Source organism: Echiichthys vipera (assembly GCF_963691815.1).
Source record: "Echiichthys vipera genome assembly, chromosome: 10".
NCBI lineage: Eukaryota > Metazoa > Chordata > Actinopteri > Perciformes > Trachinidae > Echiichthys > Echiichthys vipera.
In genome coordinates, this window is record NC_139835.1 from 13,224,279 (window position 1) to 13,244,256 (window position 19,978).

General features: G+C 42.1%; 2 protein-coding genes across 2 annotated transcripts in view; one reads left to right on the plus strand and one right to left on the minus strand.

Moving 5' to 3' along the window:
* Nucleotides 1-858: 858 nt before the first annotated feature.
* serp2 (stress-associated endoplasmic reticulum protein family member 2) lies at nucleotides 859-7,909 on the plus strand (the record flags this gene model as incomplete). The annotated part of the gene is made up of 3 exons (XM_083921279.1): nucleotides 859-942; nucleotides 5,575-5,647; nucleotides 7,869-7,909. 3 exons carry the CDS (start codon nucleotides 859-861, stop codon nucleotides 7,907-7,909), a joined length of 198 nt encoding a protein of 65 aa, XP_083777405.1.
* Nucleotides 7,910-10,929: 3,020 nt separating this feature from the next.
* Nucleotides 10,930-19,978, minus strand: part of LOC310952614 (TSC22 domain family protein 1-like) — a 33,618-nt gene continuing 24,569 nt past the window's right edge. The window contains exons 2-3 of the mRNA XM_083921270.1: nucleotides 12,921-12,972; nucleotides 10,930-11,758 (exon numbers count right to left, since the gene is read on the minus strand). Of these exons, the coding sequence (XP_083777396.1) occupies nucleotides 11,489-11,758; nucleotides 12,921-12,972 (322 nt within the window). The 3' untranslated portion in view covers nucleotides 10,930-11,488. The remainder of the gene's footprint in view (nucleotides 11,759-12,920; nucleotides 12,973-19,978) is intronic.

Consider the following 19,978-nt stretch of genomic DNA (forward strand, 5'->3'; position numbering starts at 1 on the left):
ATGCCCGTCTGTTAGCCCGTGTAGCAGAAATATGAAATAATGCAATAAATAAAGTTACACAGGGCAGCCACAGACGTGAATCTGAGACACGCAGAAGCATTTAACATTTTCTGAGTTCCATGCAGAAAGAGAAGAAAGACATTCAGTGAAACAGCATTTTTAAATGGTTAAAGTCAAGAAAGAAAATCATTTTTATCTCCTGTCTCATTATGACATCATTACAATATTCCCCAAAGGCATATAGTCCACATATTACACACAAATAACACATATACCTTTTAAATATTAATGGTATTTTTGTTTATCTGTTACATGTATAGATATGCATCCTCATGTGCTTCCTGGATTTCCCACAGGGATGTTTATTTATTTATTTTCATAAATACATACATTTGACTTTGTGACATAATAGATTCATCACAGTTGACTTCATCTTAATCTCCCCAGATCGTGATCACATAAAACCCATTATCGATCAGGTGCACAGAGGAGCCACGCGAAGGTAGCAGAGATGCAGCACGTGAGCTCCTGTGATCGCCTTCACAATAAAAGTTGCGCTGAAAACTTGGAGGAAAGAAAACGATCAAATAACGTGGCGAATGCAAATCGACTGGCTAAGTTCTGTAAAATGAGCTCCAAAATATCCCCCTGCGCCTCCTCTTGAAACATACATACGTGCTCATATTGAATTCTAAGTCACCGACATCCCGTGCTCGTATTTTGAAAGAAAAGCCATCGCGTTTCTGGTGTGATTGTGTCCCAGAGCTCCTAACTTGATGCAGGGTGCTGTCGACAGCCTGCAGCTTGAGAAAAGAAAGCAGCATCATTTATCCTGGGTATTTATAATCGTGACGGAAGATGGTGGCGAAGCAGAGGATCCGCATGGCCAACGAGAAACACAGCAAGAACATCACGCAGAGAGGAAACGTGGCCAAGACGCTGGTGAGCCGCGAACTGACAGCGAGATGCCAGCATGACATTAGCCCAGATAGGTGACGTTCACTCCGGTATGAGTACAGCAGCATGATGGTGATGGTGGTGATGGGGATGACGGGGATGCCAGCTGGCCGTAGGGTGCATCCTGCATATCACACTGATGTCACCCAGCAACACATTTAAAAGCACCGCGTGGTCCTCCTGTGAAATGTTCAGTTGACATTATTATGAGCCACCAAGCTGAGCTGCTCCATTAACGTGTCATTTAGTCACACTAGTGGATTCACTCTGTGCACCGCCCTCAGCCCTCCGTCACTTGACATTACTTTATCTGGAGTCAAACACTGAGAATAAAAGATGAGCAGGTTTTAGGATATAAAGGCTGAAAAGAACTGAAACCTCAAGGTCTTCTTGTAATAAGAGTAAAAAGACCTGCAAGTCCTCTTAAGATGCTCATTATACAGTATTAAGTGTTAATAATATCATCATAATGATGCATAATTACTGATTTATTAATGTCAACAAAGCATGGTTCTCACTTTAGCTCTGGTAGCTGTAAAAAGCATAGTTAACTGTCAATAAGTGCATAATAATGCATTTCTGATAAGTGCTTATGATCTAACAATAAACATGTTAATGGTGCTATTATTAACACTAATGTGGTATCATTAACACATAATAATGTGGTCATTATTAACTAATGCTTACAAGCATTACCAATCAATATGTCATAGTTTTCTTCTATCTATGTTATTTTAGACTTGTGTTTAACAAAACATCTGGAGCTCTGGGAGATAATATATATATATATATATATATATATATATATATATATATATATATATATATATATATATCACATATAGGCCTAATAGAACAAACCTCTAAGTCTCTAAGCCATAAAGACAACATTAAGAGTTTGTATTTATTAGCTGCAGTTCTATGTTTGTGTGAACGTGTCTGGACCAAAGACTGTCTAAAGTACGGATATAGTCTCTGTGACACCACCCACAGGTTTCTAAAGCTAATCCAGAATGGGCAAAGGGGTGGAGCACAATGGAGCCGAAGTAGGCTGAATAAAGTCTGGCTCGAAGCTCCATACTAGCGAAGGCTAACCGGCTAGCTGGACAACTTTGCTGGGGAGGAAAGCCGAGGGCAGCAGCCGGGAGAAGGAGTTCCTTAGCGCCAGTAACAACTCAACTTCAGGCAGCGCAAACCGTCACAGCAGGCTGGAGGCCAGCAGGGGCGCTGGGTCTAACCTGTGTACAGCAGCAACATGTCGGGGAAGTCTGCGATTTGTGCTGCCTAAATCTGAGCTGCAACTGAAGCTGACAGTTCTCCCCCAGTCAGTTACCACCACGGATAAAATCTGTGGGAAACGCTGGAAAATAATAATTTCACTCGCCAAAAAAAAAACTGGAGCACATACTTTACTCCACAGCAAGCCTTATTATTAGAAAATGTGTCCATGCACCAGCAGCAGTCAGTTTTGTGTCCATGCACCAGCAGCAGTCAGTTTTGTGTCCATGCACCAACAGCAGTCAGTTTTGTGTCCATGCACCAACAGCAGTCAGTTTTGTGTCCATGCACCAACAGCAGTCAGTTTTGTGTCCATGCACCAGCAGCAGTCAGTTTTGTGTCCATGCACCAGCAGCAGTCAGTTTTGTGTCCATGCACCAACAGCAGTCAGGTATTGTGTCCATGCACCAGCAGCAGTCAGTTTTGTGTCCATGCACCAACAGCAGTCAGTTTTGTGTCCATGCACCAACAGCAGTCAGTTTTGTGTCCATGCACCAACAGCAGTCAGTTTTGTGTCCATGCACCAACAGCAGTCAGTTTTGTGTCCATGCACCAGCAGCAGTCAGTTTTGTGTCCATGCACCAGCAGCAGTCAGTTTTGTGTCCATGCACCAACAGCAGTCAGTTTTGTGTCCATGCACCAACAGCAGTCAGTTTTGTGTCCATGCACCAACAGCAGTCGGTTTTGTGTCCATGCACCAGCAGCAGTCAGTTTTGTGTTCATGCACCAACAGCAGTCAGTTTTGTGTCCATGCACCAACAGCAGTCGGTTTTGTGTCCATGCACCAACAGCAGTCAGTTTTGTGTCCATGCACCAACAGCAGTCAGTTTTGTGTCCATGCACCAGCAGCAGTCAGTTTTGTGTCCATGCACCAGCAGCAGTCAGTTTTGTGTCCATGCACCAGCAGCAGTCAGTTTTGTGTCCATGCACCAACAGCAGTCAGTTTTGTGTCCATGCACCAACAGCAGTCAGTTTTGTGTCCATGCACCAACAGCAGTCAGTTTTGTGTCCATGCACCAACAGCAGTCAGTTTTGTGTCCATGCACCAACAGCAGTCAGTTTTGTGTCCATGCACCAACAGCAGTCAGTTTTGTGTCCATGCACCAACAGCAGTCAGTTTTGTGTCCATGCACCAACAGCGCAAACAAGGCCGAGAGCCGAGGTGTCGTGACAGGAGCAGAGCAGGCGGGCAGCTAGCAGCTAACGTTAGCCACCTGCAGCTCAAAGCAGTCACACCCTTAATTATGCATAACTTTAAGTAACTTTAATTAACCCTAGTACGGTTGTCATGACGAACAGTGAAATGAACTTTGGAGGAAGAATGCAGATTTCTGCTGTAAAGTTGGTCATTTTAACATGGTGCTCTATGGGGATTTGCTCTGTTTTGGAGCTTGGAGTCTTTGACATTGGCTTCATTTTTTCAGACCTGTAAGTTTGGTCTGGACTTCTTAGCTTTGTGCATAATACGTCTTCTTATCTAGTGCTGAAACAATAGGTTTGTTAATCAGTTTAGAGAAAATGTATCAACAACTATTCTGATCAATGAATCATTTAAGTAATGTATCAAGCCAGTTTGCCAAACATTTACATTTACTACTACTTTAATGCTGTTGTAAACTGAATATCTCTAGGTGTAGTGCATTTTGAGGACATCAGCTTTGGCGAAATGGACATTTTTTACTGCTTTGTGACAGTTGACAAAACAATTTCACTTTTGATTGTATAACGTTTGTCAGCAGAATGAAATTCCCGCTCCTCGGAGCACTTCAAGGACCTCTCATCCGTGTTGGCTGAAAGTTCGTACTTGACCTCGGAAACAGCAGTCGACAAAACAAACTCACCTCAAGGTCCATTTAGCAGCTGCTCCAATAGTTGGCAAGGTCAAGACAACAGGAAGGCTGAGAAGGACTGTGTGACACAAGTCTTCTTTCCATTTTCTTCTCTTTGAGCCATCCTCTCTGCTTTAAAACCTCATCATCACAAGAAAGTGTGTTTTCCGTAGACAGCAGAGAGTATTTTTTTTTCTTCCAACCGCTCAATCACAACGCACATTTTCTTTTGCTATCCACACATTGTTTAAAGGTTGTTGTATTCCGTTAATTCAGACATACCATAGCTACCTCATAGTGTAAGTAATTAAAAGGGAACTACGCCCATTTTCAAAGTTCATAGAGGTTATTCCTATGGTCTGAGACAGTCCACAAATATTAGGAAACAGGAACAACCTAAAAACTAGAGTCATCAAGCATAACAACAACATTTTATTACTTGTGCACAACAGAAAGAGCATTTCTCATTCTTAGCACATTAAGGCTAATTACTGAGCACATTTGCTACCATTTGAACAGTTATTGGTTATATACAGTATGTCTTTGTGGAAAAGAGATCATGTTTCCTCTCAGTTGAATCGTTTTACTCTCCCAAATACATTATTTTATTTTATTGTTTGAGTCACGTCATTGTCAAAATCTGCTGAGCCCATGTTTCATTAATTGCATAAATAGTGAGTGGCGGTCGAGTCTGCTAAATTGATACATCAGGTGACGTAACAGCAGAAGCGTGCAGATGATGGTTACGCCGACCCCCCCTCCCCCCAAAAGGAGCGTCCCAAATAACTTATTCTTTGACGCAATGACTCTATTTGACACATGAATTAAAGGTTGTGGGTGAGTTAAAGCCTTTTGCAGGTTAACTATGGAGTTTTTCTGCATGAGCTGTTTGTGGAAATACATTTTCTCTCACTATCAACCCGACCCAACAATCCCGGCCTGACAATTTCACAATGTATTATTATCCTACCCTTCCTCTGACACTAAATATAGTTCAAACAGCAGCTTAAAAGAAAAAAATATTGAGGCTGCTCAGGCTGTTTTCCACTTCCTCCAGCATCACTGACTGTAACAACTTCCCTCTCCGGCGGCATGAAACATGTCCAAACAGATGATATCATCTGGTGGCAGCTGATGGGTTCTCCCTAACTTGGTCTAGACTGACGACTCATGCTGTTCCTCGCAGCCTTTCCATGTGAGCCGCAATACACTAACTCAGCACCTTCCAGTGTATAATTAGACATTTGGGTTTGTTCAGTGCAACCACAAAGTTGTTGTTTGGGACATTTTAGTGAGCAACTCCGTCCAACAAAAGACAAGTGACCAAGCAAAAGGACCTGAACAGTGGTGGAAATAGGAAGTCTCTTTGTAAACGATTCACGTTCAAACTGTTTTACTTTTGCTCTAAAGCATCTGTCACATTTCTGTTGTAGCAGTAATGCTAATGTTATATATGTGTGTGTGTGTGTGTGTGTGTGTGTGTGTGTGTGTGTGTGTGTCTTTCTCATAGCGACCACAAGAAGAGAAGTATCCTGTGGGTCCCTGGCTGCTTGCCCTCTTTGTATTTGTTGTGTGTGGATCAGGTATGCACCTTTTATGCCTTTTTTGCCTTTGTTGATAGTAAGCTAATGTAGCTAATATAGTGGTTGATTATGCTAATATAGAAAGACAAGACAATGCAAGGCAAGGCAAGTTAATTTGTATAGCACATTTCAACAACAAGGCAATTCAAAGTGCTTCACATAAAACATTAAAGGCATTGGGAGAAATTACACATGAAACATAAATTTAAAACACATAAAAGGTCATTTTTAAAACATAAAAGATGGTTACTGTTACAGAAGTTAGAGTTCAGTTCACTGAAAAGCAGCAGAAATAGAAAATTCTTCAGTCTTGATTTAAAAGAACTCAGAGTTGCAGCAGACCTGCAGTTTTCTGGAAGTTTGTTCCAGTTTTGTGGAGCATAAAAAGTGAACGCTGCCTCTCCATGTTAAGTCCTGACTCTGGAGACACAGAGCAGACCTGTCCCATGTTTAGTCCTGACTCTGGGGACACAGAGCAGACCTGTCCCATGTTTAGTCCTGACTTTGGGGACACAGCAGACCTGTCCCATGTTTAGTTCTGACTCTGGGGGAAACAGAGCAGACCTGTCCCATGTTTAGTCCTGACTCTGAGGACACAGAGCAGACCTGTTCCATGTTTAGTCCTGACTCTGAGGACACGGAGCAGACCTGTCCCATGTTTAGTCCTGACTCTGGGGACACAGAGCAGACCTGTCCCATGTTTAGTCCTGACTCTGGGGACACAGAGCAGACCTGTCCCATGTTTAGTCCTGACTCTGGGGACACAGAGCAGACCTGTCCCATGTTTAGTCCTGACTCTGGGGACACAGAGCAGACCTGTCCCATGTTTAATCCTGACTCTAGGGACACAGAGCAGACCTGTCCCATGTTTAGTCCTGACTCTGGGGACACAGAGCAGACCTGTCCCATGTTTAGTTCTGACTCTGGGGACACAGAGCAGACCTGTCCCATGTTTAGTCCTGACTCTGGGGACACAGAGCAGACCTGTCCCATGTTTAGTCCTAACTCTGGGCACACAGAGCAGACCTGCCCCAGATGATCTGAGAGGTCTGGATGGTTCGTAGCTGAGCAGAAGATCAGAAATGTATTTTGGTCCTAAACCATTCAGTGCTTTGTAAACCAACAGAAGCACTTTGAAATCATTTTTTTGACTGACAGGAAGCCAGTGTAAAGATCTGAGGACTGGAGTGATATGATGGACTTTTTTGGTCTTAGTGAGGACTGGAGCAGCAGGTTCTGAAACAACTGCAGCTGTCTGATGGACTTTTTAGGGAGACCTGTAAAGACACTGTTACAGTAGTCGAGCCTGCTGAAGATAAATGCATGGACACGTTTTACCAAATCCTGTTGACACATAAATCCTTTATTCCGTGATATATTCTTTAGGTGATAATAGGCTGACTTTGTATTTGTTTTAATGTGGCTGTTTCAGGTCAGAGTCCATGATTACACCTAAGTTGCTGACTTGGTTTGTGGTTTTTAGCATTACTGTTTAAAGTTAAGTGCTGACTTAGTAGCAAGATAACGTAGCTAATATGGTGGTGGATTAAAGGATCCATATTGTGAAATGTGAGATTTCCATGTACTTGTAAAAAGCAGGTGAAAGTGCTATAAATACTGTGAAAGTATCAAAATGCTCCATCCACAGATGGAAATGCACACAGCCTGTATTCAGAAACCGTGCCTTTAAATGAGCCGTCAGGACTTCTGTACGGTTGTGATGTCATAAATATACTACAGTTTATATAGGTAGAAAGTTCCGCTACAGTGCAGTTACAGTCATTCCTCGACTGCAATGATGGTGCAGAGATGCCGATGAAGAAAACTCTGAAACACTGACCATTCAGAGCAGACTGGGCTTTTTCAGGAGGGGGTCTTAAATAGACAGGCGCTAAAACGGAGCGTTTCAGACAGAGGGTGAAGATGAATATTCAGACAGACAGTGTGAGAGAAATTGGGTTTTTTCAACTTTAAAGCATGAAAGCATGCTCTAGTAGAAACTCAAAGTGTAAATATGAACCTGAAAATAAGCACACTATGTCCCCTTTGATATATAGTAGTAAGTGTTCCAGTATGTCATGACAGTGTGACAGCATAAACAACACCATGACCTTGAAACTGATGATGTGCACATGTGCTTTTCCTACTGTGACGTGTCAAATGGCCTTTGTGAAAAATGTTTTGACAGCTCGTTTTTTCTGTATTGTGTATGTGCTCTCAGCCATATTTCAGATCATCCAGAGTATCCGTATGGGGATGTGATGCAGAAGGAGCGTCCAGATTCCCGTACCCCCCTCATGCCCTCTGAGCCTGGCTATCCTGCACCTGCACACCCCCGTCCCCCCCTTCTAGAGGCCCGGAAACTGATGCCAAAGCTTCGGATCCAGCGGACCTCAGAGAGAGAAGCTTCCCCGACTTCCGCCTCCACCAGCCCCTCCTGGGGACATCTCCCTGCCCTCAGTCAGCGTTTACAGTGTTGCAGTCTGTGGTATTGACAGTTTTTCTATGGACAGACTAAAACCACGCCGGCTGGAGAATATCTGTATCATTACTCACTCGGCATCTGTGTGTGTGTTTGTGTGTGTGTGTGTGTCTGTGTGCGTGAAGTAGTGACTGTTGATGTGAGAGTGTGCGTGGCCAGTGATTGCTGCTGACAATGTGCCATAACTGTCTGTTCAAGAATCTGTCTGTGTTATGTGAGAAGAATCTTTTTTCAAATAAATGTCAAAATAATAGGAAGCACCTAGTTTTACTTGTGTAAACTACCTGTGTTTATCGGTTCCACGCACACACACACATACGCTGTAGTTGGTGCACCTTTTTAGGGTCTTCACACCCTGCTTGACATGGATCAATTCAGGTAGCAGTTTTACTCAAAGGGAAGTTGGATGTTTTATTAGTTTCCTGCAAAGTTTTGGGGAAATCTATTGTGGCATTACATAAGGCTGAATGAACAACTCATGACATTACTACATGTCGCAGCATCAGGACATCTTGTACAGTCCTTGTAAATAAGTGACAACTGAGCGTCTGAGTCATCCCTGTCACTCATGGTAAAATATTAATTAACTATAGTATTTGTCTTTGTCTTGTCAGATATCATCCAGTCAGTATGATTTCCACTTTAAATACAGAAGTTTCCTTCTGATCACAACCATTTCATTTACACTCACCGGCCACTTTATTAGGTGCACCTGTCCAACTGCTTGTTAACGCACATTTCTAATCAGCCAATCACATGGCAGCAACTCAATGCATTCAGGCATGTAGACATGGTCAAGACGATCTGCTGCAGTTCAAAGTGAGCATCAGAATGTGGAAGAAAGGTTATTTAAGTGACTTTGAATGTGTCATGGTTGTTGGTGCCAGATGGGCTGGTCTGAGTATTTCAGAAACTGCTGATCTACTGGGATTTTCACACACAACCATCTCTAGGGTTTACAGAGAATGGTCCGAAAAAGAGAAAATATCCAGTGAGCGGCAGTTCTGTGGGTGAAAATGCCTTGTTTTAGCCAGAGGTCAGAGGAGAATGGCCAGACTGGTTGGAGCTGATAGAAAGGTAACAGTGACTCAAATATCCACTGGTTCCAACAGAGGAACGCAGGAGAGCATCTGGGAACACACAACACCACCTACTTTCTAGCAGATAGGTGACAGCAGCAGAAGACCACACTGACACTTTATCAAGCACCAGGTGTGCCTACTAAAGTGGGTGGTGAGTGTATTTCCCAAAGAGATGCTCCCCATGTCGTTGTCTGGGATTAGTATACTCAACATCTTTTTTTTGTCGATGGAGAATAACAGTTAAATGCCACCAAAAGGAAATCCACTTTAGTGTGGCATTCAGGGGAACAACTAGTTCCTAACAATTTGAATTCAAGTCCCTATAAAAGTGTGTAATTTGGTAGTTATAGGGTAAAGAGGCAAGTTCTGAAAGTGTTACTTTAGTTAATTTAGCTTGTTCTATTTAGTTTAAAAGCAGTTAAAAGCAATTCCCTCTAGAGAGCCACTCAATCGGACACAATATGTATTCATCAATCATGCATTTTTTAGAAACCACGCGCACCCTTTCGCCTCAACCAAACTGTCTGACATGCATAATCCTGTTGTGTGCTACATGTGAGAAAGGGGAACTTTTATACTATGCCCCATCTGATTTGTCAGAGTTCATATACAATCCTCCAAGAAAATGATCATGAATTTAAGAATTACCTATTTTTGTTCCAACCATAAATTAATCTAGAAAATCAGAATAGCAGCTTCAATCTTAACACCTCACCGCTAACAAGAGGGTTCAACAACATATCGCAGCCATTACCCTCTAATAAAGAAGAGGGGACTTTACGTCAGATGCTTGGCACACATCCGCACAGGCACATCCACAGACTGACTGAGCCCAGCAGCCAGAGAGAATAAGAAAGATGGTGACCAGGTATTTATTCTTCCTTAAGCATGTTTATTGAAAGTTGTGTTTTGCAACTGTCAAGTGCAATTGTGGTATGTATGTTACAATATCTCATCCGGGTTGTTGTTTTTGTTTTTTTGCAGAAACATGCACAGAACATGAGCATACAACTGATACACAGAATGAAAAAGAAAAAAAACATCTTGTTTGTTGTTTTTTTATGTTGAGTTTTAAGATATTGTTCATCCAAAAGTACTTCACTGTCAAAAAAACAAAAAATCATACAGGTGCAATACTCCAGAAAGAAAATGATGTTACAGTTTGAGTAAATGTTGCAGTAAGGGATATGGACAACAGTTGTTGGCTGTGTTGTCAATTAAATAACCTACACTCCTGTCCGTCCACAGTCGTGAAAATACAGCATTAAAAATAGACGACACAGACCGAGCAAGACCAGCACGTTCATGCTCACCTGCTTCAATCTGTGTGACCAAATAGCCTCTGTGATTTTTCTCTCTTCTCCTCACTATTTTACACGGTACTTACACTATACAGAAATATACATCATCTTCTGCCCGTCAAACTTTTGTGGAGAAAAAAAAAAAAGAAAATGCAGCTAAGCCCAATGTCTCAACCCTGTCGAGTTTAAATTACATGCCACTGCAGTGTTGAGAAAACAGCAACGATGAGCTTTGTCCAGGGCAAAATGAGGAGATTGTAAGTGAAATACTGAAATAGAATATCATCACCTCCATAAGAAACCACGTTTTTGTTCATCCCACCATCCCACAGATGAAGTAACTTCATCAATGCTGCCAAGTGTTGTTCAAAATACCCACCCCCTCCCCAGCCCTCCCCCATTCCAGATGGGGACTTGTCATAATAATTGCTCACATTCTTCATTTGTCACTCTGAGAAGGCTTTTTTCTCTCTCAGCCTGTAACTTCAGGATCCAGAGAGAACCACTTTTATTTACATCATTCAGCAAAAAAAGGTAACAACTAATACAATCCTCCACCTCCTACTCTTCCATCGCCATCATCAGTAAAATCGACATCACTTAAAATCCAGACACAGGCACAGTGATTTTTTTTTTATCCAATGCTAAGTATATTGTCGCCACTGATAAGCTGTTTTGTTTCTTCTTGTTAAGACATTCTAGTTGATATGTCCAAGGGTTATTTGGCAAATGTTCGATGATTCAATCTTCCTCTGAAACCAACCCCCCACACAGCATCTCAAGATTACCACCCTCTACCACCATGCTGTAACGCAGTGCACCGCTCACCCGCTGGCTGCATCCTTCTGAGAGATAAATATGTGCAAATTCTTGTCTTGACAGCGTAACATCTTGCTGTAGAAGGCAAGGTTTAGCTCTGCTGCTGTAGCAGAACCGAAAAAACAGTCAATCTGTCTGTACATCAGTACAGACCAGGCTACGCTGACGGGCCAGAGCTGTGCGAAGTGGGCTGGGCAAGGGCAGCGGTGCTTGGGGGACCTGTTGTGGCAGCTGTTGGAGGGGCAGGCGGGGAGCCGGTCTGCACCTGGGCCTGGAACTGGGCCATCTGCTCTGGACTGGCCAGTGTCTTCAACAGGGTGTTCTCCTGCTCCAACTGGGAGTTACGGTCGATCAGCTCCTTGATCTGCTCCTTTAGGACCTCCACCTCCTCACGCACGGCGTACATCAAGTGACTCTTCACCAGGTCCTGTGACAGACAGAGATATGGGTTTAAGAGTTGAACATAGCAACACGTTCACATAAAAGCCTCACTAAGTCTAACCGTATCTACTATATTGCCCAATCTTTATGTCTCAGATTTTTCTCATATGGAATTAATTTCTGGAGGTAAAAAGTAGAGAAGGGACCTCAACACTTTATACCCCTGGTCCGATTTGGCGTTTCAGCCGATGTTATACAACTGCCAGATAATCCCTGGTTTATTGATTTGTTTGTTTATTTAACAACAAAAATGAACAGTCGATAATGCTGATAAAAAAAAGACAAATTGTGCCACACCTAGTCATCATGACGCCTCGATCTTACATGGATCTTCGTCAGATTGAAATCTTTAAGAAAAGTTGAACTAGTAGTTATATCATACAGAAGGAAAAAAGCTATTTAAGAGGATAGGGAAAATGTTTAGGTATTATGATGAATGATGAGCAGTGCCAACTTGTTCACTACTGGAATGTGTTGCTAAACACGCATACAAAATGACCAACAGATCTTGGTGTCATATCAGATGTAGTCTGGTGATATCACTGCACAATAAACAGATGACAAAGGGAAAAGGTGAGTGAGTATATTCCCGGGGTTTCACGTCATTAATTCCCACATTTAAAGTCGGCCAATCAGAGGCCTAGATATTTATAACCAGGCGTGAGAGCCTTCCAGTTTGCCTAGCAACAGAGCTGACAGCAGCAGCGACAACAACAAAGACAGAGTGAAACAAAAAACGAAACTCCTGTTTCTGGGAAAAGGGCTCTGAATAAGATTATAATACAAGTATGGAAAAACATGTATTGCACTTGTTAAAAAATATATAGAGAGCAAAAAATACTAATGGCAAGTTCGTGACGTTGCTAGGTAACGTTACAGCGGTTAGTTCGAGCTACCGTTACTATATTTTATAGAGGACGCTAGTTTTAAGATACTTTCACATTAACATAAACTTTGCCCCCATCATAACGAAGTTATTAAAGAGCTTATCACCGGAAAATACCAAGTAGTCCACAGTTAGCCTTACAAATACCTCATTTTGTATGTATATTTAAATGAAAACACACTCTGGTCCGAGTCGCGCATTTGTATTACGTTCGGTTACTACGCAGAGCACGTAACGGAATGCAATATATTCTGCTACTCACCATTGCCTGTTCAATCTTGTTGTCTATGGCCACGACGCTAGCTCCAGACGAACTGCAAAAGAAGAAGAAAAGGAGACATTAATGAAAACATTGAACCCTAAACATGTAGGCCTAATACTATAACGTGTACGTAGAAGCAGCTCTGTGCAGTTGTGGCCTCTGGGTGTCCTGGTACCGTAGCCTCCATCACACAGCGGCGGCGCTGCTGGTGACGGCTGAGTACACAGCAGCTGTGGTGCATTTATAACAGTATTTAGTCATTTATTTACCTATTGTCGAGCTTTACGGGCGAGCTGTCCGCGCTCAACAACGACGACAGGAACGATATGGAGAAGTTTCTCAGCTGGCAAACGCCTAGATCCATGGCCACGGTGAAGCACGGCGTATTCATGCTGGTCATGTTTTTACAGTCCGTTAAAAAACACCCACACCGTGTCCGCGACTCGACCTCCACGCGACCAGCTCCGCGAGACACATCCACACGCGCTACTCTATTATTCTTGTCCCGTCCGAAGCTCCAGCAGTGCACCGACCGCAGCGGTACGACTACAACCCAAGGTCAGCTCATCTCCGTGCTACACACAGAAATCTGCAGCTCTGGACCAAACCAGCATAATTTACCCAGAGACGCGCAGGCAGGCCGGCCCCTGATTGGTCGAGAGGCGTGCTATTTGAATAATATATTCAGGAACGCCCCCACCTGCCGCTCAGCTGACACACTCCCGCATTAAATATTCCAAGAGCAGAGAGGAGGTTGGATGGAACCGGGGAAAACCGGATGAGAAAGGAAGAAGAAAGAGCAGTAGGACTGAAAAACAGGCGGGGGGAGGGCTGGATTTAAGGTCGTTGAATTACAGCGACAATACACATGAATAAACTGCCGTTTAAATGTGAATGCGCCTGTCGTTAGTGCTGTCTTGGCCATTATTAAACACACAAACCTTTAGAGATGTTATTATGTTTTCATCTCCATGACAATAAGACTGTTTTGCGTCTTTGGGGGAAAGTTACAGGGGATCCTCCTCTCTCTTACATGAGGGGGGTCAGTTGTTTTTTCTCCAGACTGTTGTAGAATAAAAACTAATTTGGTAGGTCACAAATTAGTATTTAGTACATGTACTTTTACGCTTCCCCGCCCTGAATTTTAGGGATGCTAGAATGTGTGCAAATGCTCACCACAGCACAACACTGAAGCCCTTTCAGCAGAATGAATTGCCCTATTTATAGAAACAAAGTAGTATACAGAGGCACTCAGTCCACGCTTACCCTAACAGTATGTAGGTTATCAGACAATGACACCAACATTCAACACTGCTCACAGCCAAAATGTCCTACTTCATATTGTTCAACACATTATTATTATAGTATTATCCATACTATCTAAACTAATGAGAGCAGTATATCCAGATAGAAATGAACCATGGATAGGTGTTAAATTAATAGGTGTTAAAATGCTCTGGACAGGAAGATATCATTTCTATAGGTATGTTGCCCCCATGTGGCCCTGGATAAAACTGCAGAACCGAGGGGCTGAACCACATCATCAAGAAGCACTGGAAAAACATTTAAATCTCACTTCAAATGATCAAGTCTTACTAAGCGCAAGGGGTAAAAAATAGATGTTGAGGCTGTCATGTGTGTAGCTGGAGACTGGGACTACTTTAAAGGGCATAGCAATCGTTGCAAAGGTTTGACGTTTTTGAAAACAGTGTGCACACAGATGTACACCGTCCCAGTGTTGAATTTACTAACAACATTTTAATCCCAGTTGGTTTAACTTCTGTCAGATTTAAAACTGTTAAAAGGTTCTGTCAATCAAATCTCACTGGCTACACACACACCACATACTCCCTACTCCCAAAATAAGGCATATTCTCTTTGTCATGGAGACATGCTGCACTGTCTCCGATTTGATTAAAACATGTCTTGTGCACTTTTTAACTCCCCCGTGGGTGTGCAGACCCCAGGTTGACAACTGGTGTTTGCATGATACAATTTACTGGAAGATTACTCAGCTGTCAACTGTCTGTAAGGACAATAGAAGACATGGGAGATCAATGAGGCCAATCTGACTGAAACTACATTACTATAAACCCAAAATGCCATTACAGAGGGGAGTATCACGGTCAGACACACCTAAAGCAACAACTCCTCCACACTGAAACACACACGCACACACACTGCTTTCACTTCTTTTCTTACAAAATTGTCAATGAAGAGAAGTAGAGATGCACTTAATCTTTTAAACTGTCACTGCGGTTACATGCACACTTTACGTTGTGTTCACGTTAGGATATTATGAATGTAGCATTTTCTGATTAAGATATGTCGGATATGCCGGAATTATTCAGGATTTAAACAAACCAACTAGCTAACAATATGCAGGGCTGTGGTAGAGATGCATGCCCATTTGTGGTTGGAAGGAGAAACGCTGAAAGACCTGCATGTCAACATGTTTTTTGTAAAAGCCGAAAAAAGGCAAACTTTTCAAGAAGGTGTTTGAAGGAATGAAAGAAGGAGGCTGTGTTCGTACACTCAAACAAGTCTGTCACGGGTCAAAAACTGGTAAACTGGAATATTATGTTTCATTGCTCACTACATGTAAATTGCTGAGTAGAAATATTGCCCTCTTCAGAATAAGGGCAAAAACTGGAATATGTTGTACATGACCGCAGTCATCAACACAATGCCAACATTAATAAGCAAGTGTAAAGTATCACAGCACAGTCCAGGCTTGTTAAGCACAGGTACCAAGAAGAGAAGCTCAATCATAGCCTGTGATGTCAACTGCTGCCCACCTCTGATCCCAATCCAACACTTTAGCACTTAACAAGAAGCCAAATAGCTTAATAAGAGGATCTAAGCCACACTTATCTCTTCCGGTATCTTCTTTGACTGGAGCAAGGGTTTAGCTAATTATCCAGACCCAAATAACCAGTATGCTGCAAACCCATGTCTAAAGTGGTCACACTGAAACGTAAACACAGGCACACAAAGGCTTGGTAGGAAATAGACAGGGTTCAACTGGCAACTAGCAAAGAGAAAAACAAGATGATGTTCCAAGAAAATGCACCTTGGTAGGTCTCATGTCAAGGAAATGCTTTAAACAACAAATACAGAGTCAAAAACACAAGAAGCCAACTGGAACCAAGTTACTGAACTATTCAAAACAATTAAGTTGAATTGAATTCAGTTAGGAAGTAGACAACATTGATTTTTCCTTTATATCCCGTAAACCTTGTTTTAATTCTACTGCAATATATCCATGTCTAGTTTCCATTAGCGCAGCTGACCTATCATATCATACTATCATAATGTTGGTAGAGATGCTGTGGTGGAATCGCCCAGTGACCTACTGAAGCAACTTCAGAGAGAAATGACCCACGGTTTATGCAGCTGCAATTTCCCAGCTGGGGATCAATCAAGTATTTCTATTCTATTCTATGCAGACCAATGCTCAGCTTCACATATTTTCATAGTGTTGCGCAATTTAAGTACATAAGAGGATTTTGCCTCAAACAAATGTGCACTACATCTGTACATAATTTATCATTTTTAAACATGAATCTTTTAAAATACACAAAGACAAAAAAGTAAGTAAACATATAAGTTTATTTGAAAATAGTCATAAAGAAGCTTTCATAAACAGAAGGAAAATATTAGAAATACTTCTCAATTTAATGCATTCTAAGACAACACCACCGCAAACTACGGCCCAAAAGTGACCATGGAGTCGAATCAACACCAGATAAACACTTCAAGATAGGGTTTAGTGCAGGGCTCAGTCACATTACATTATACAGGTGAACTTAACCAACCAGTAACCAGTGAACTGCTGCAACATTGTAGCCAGAAAAGGAGCAAGGCTTATCTTCTAAGCAATTATACTGTGGTATTTATGTGTGGCTATACTATTGCAGAAGATAGGGTGACTGACTGTGCGATAATGGAACAGATGGATCTTCGTGATGGCAACAGAGCTGTTACAAAACAGCAGAATATGGCAAGCAATTTAGTGACAAAAAAAGAAACATGCTGTGCGTTTAATCACTCACGGTCCCCTGGAGATACTACATGGCACACATTTATGCCACAAATGTATGTCATGTCTGGATAGTTACACAGAGTATACATTAACGCACCCTCAGATATTTTCCGTATGATATGAATACCCTGCAAACCCATTTATAGTGTCTGCTTCAAATGTCCCTCGGTGTTAATGCTGCCCCTGAAGCCACGGATGACTGAATGGAAAGAACAATATAGCCACGCAGCCCTTTGTGTGCAGCTACTGTAGTGATTGGCCCAGGCAGCGCCACACTGTACCCGCTCCCTGGGGATTCCCTGTCTTTACATTTTACCTTTTCAGATGCTGCTCCAGCTCCCAGAACAAAAGCTTCATTGCCATCTCGTCATGGCCTTGCACTCGTACTCCCTGTGCTCTCATGGAGCCGTCCGTCAGCAGGACCATGTACACTCGCAAGTAACCGAGCTTCTTTGTTTTAGTGTTTTCTGACACCCCTCGTTCCTTCTTGAATTTGAGTGAGTGGATCTGGGTCGCGCCCTATAGATGCATCAGTGAGTGCTGCTGCATAGGGAATCAAAGGCAGCGTGCCAGGTTATGATGACCGTGTATATGTGTGCTCCTCAATCTTCCTCTGTCTATGTCATCCATTTGTGTTTGAATGGCTGACTAGTGAGTGAATTACTGAGTACAGACAGTAGCTGGGCGGGCGGTGACGTGTGATCATGTGATACTGGGAGTTACATAAACCATCAACAGAGATTAGCATGTGGCCCAGTGATTTCCTACAACATAAGCCCTCTGCCCTCCATAGCCTGAGACACAGATGTACAATAAAAAGTTGAGTGTCAACTCTTCGACACTTCTTCAGCAGCACTTAATTAAGCCTAAATACTTTTATTATCCCATAAAAGGTTGAATCACTAAGGGTTAAAGTCATCTGGGTTTTTGATCATATTGTCAAAACTTTAAAAGCAGCTCTGACACTTTAAACTGTTGATTTAGTCATCAGTTTCAAAATTAATTGTGATTCTTTTGTACAGTCTGTGGACTTCTATGCCAGCCCCTCTGCATGATAGACAAGCGACCCTGTGCCTCAGGGTCTTATCTTGTCATTTCTCATTGAAAGGCCCCTTTAAGATGGCTTAGTGCCTCAGCAGACAGAAAACACAACATGCACTCGCAGGGGCCTCTGCCGGCTTAGAGACAGCGGGCCAAGAAACAACAGGTAAAGCATAAGCATAATGCGGGGGATTTCACTTGTCCTAACAGACTCCATGTGCTGGGGTGAATCAGTATCACATGACTTCTGACCGGTCATACAGTCACAGAGCAGCCTGCTTACAGCACGTCAGGTTAGTTAACCAACCGAGTAACAGGTTTCATGCACCTTGGATCTTTATGAGGAAAAGTAATATTGTTGCTTAATAACTAAAATCAAATTAAAAAAGGGAACTAAAGAGAATTGGAAAATACAAGACTGCGTAAAAACTGTAAAGGCTATACATTCCATATGTGGCTCTCTGGGACCCAAGTCTGTGAGACAAACGTCCACTGTTTCATGCTGCGGTCTAGTGACTGCAGCATTTTAGCCATGAAGTATCTGTCTGTCAGCAATGTGTAGACTTGTCCTCTTTATTTATGTGGAGTTAACATAAACTAGAATTCTCTCATTGGAATTGTACGCCTCTGCTAACCAGTCAAGACTGTCCAGACTGAATGTATGTAGTAGACTTTGAAGGAATTTAATAAAAAGGTGTTAAGTGTGTTTCTTGGTGAAACATTTATACATCCTCAACCCGGTAGAACATAAAATGTATACAATACACAACATTCAGTATCCAACCAAATGTCTCCCCTTGCGTTATGGCGTTTAATAATGGACAGAACATTATGATGTCACAATGAAGTTGATCTTTGGGCAGCTGATCTAACAAATATTCCATCATTTTTTATCAGAGCAAGTTTACGTAAAGTTGAGCATTGCATGATTGTCAGGAAAAGTATTCTGCTACTGTAGAGCAAGCTAATAATTTACACTACACCACAACACTGGATACTGAGATCCTTCCGAAGTCTGACCATAAGTAGGAGGAGACTTATATACTTATTGCGGAAGAATTCCTGCTTTACACCAGCGGACATCTGACCGATGTTCTGTTTGATGACCATGTCTGTCTGAAACACAAGAACATCACCAGTCCTGTCCTCCACTCATATCAACATGCTGCCCTAACAGCCAAGTACAGAAGCACACCCTTTTCTGGGTTGTCATCATAATCCTCATCCGATTTTGAAAATCAGAAAAACTTGAAAAAATGACACATTTTTTATCCAACGTTCCAGCAAAACCAGCTTATGAAAAAATCTAAAAAGGTGCAAAACAGGCCATGCAGCATCATGCTTAATTGTATATGTACAATGACTAGCTTTGGTAGCAACACACAGTTCACTCACTGGTTTGGTGCATATCTGAGCAGGCTCCAATGATTAATGGTTTTCGGTGAATGCTTTTCATTCATTCACTTAAACCCTGTGCCAAAATCTAGACTCATAAAATGCGACCTGGCTTTGTGAAGCTACAAAATCAACAATGCACATGACACACAAAGAAATACTAACTGAATACAAAAGTAATTGTACGCAGCCATGAGCAGGGCCATTTATTAGTGCATGCTACTAATCAAAAGTTCACTTTGTAGTAAAAAAAAAAAAAATGCAATTCATCTACTATTGCAAACACAAATGATAAGATCACACATTAGAAAGGCAATCTTACCCAATAGCAGTCTGTTGAGTACAGCAGACAAAAGAATCACAATGGTTTATTTACATGGTAATAATGTATACTAGCACTGCTTTCCAAAACGCTTTACCCTAATGACCGAAATAAACATGATTCGTTATAACAGCTGTGCAAAGACTTCCTTTTGATTATGGTCAGAAGTCCTATATGTTTGTCCCTTTTGTTTCTGGTTTAATTCCTGTTTTTTGGCGAAAAAATTGTGTCTTACTCACAGGAAGAAGTACTGCA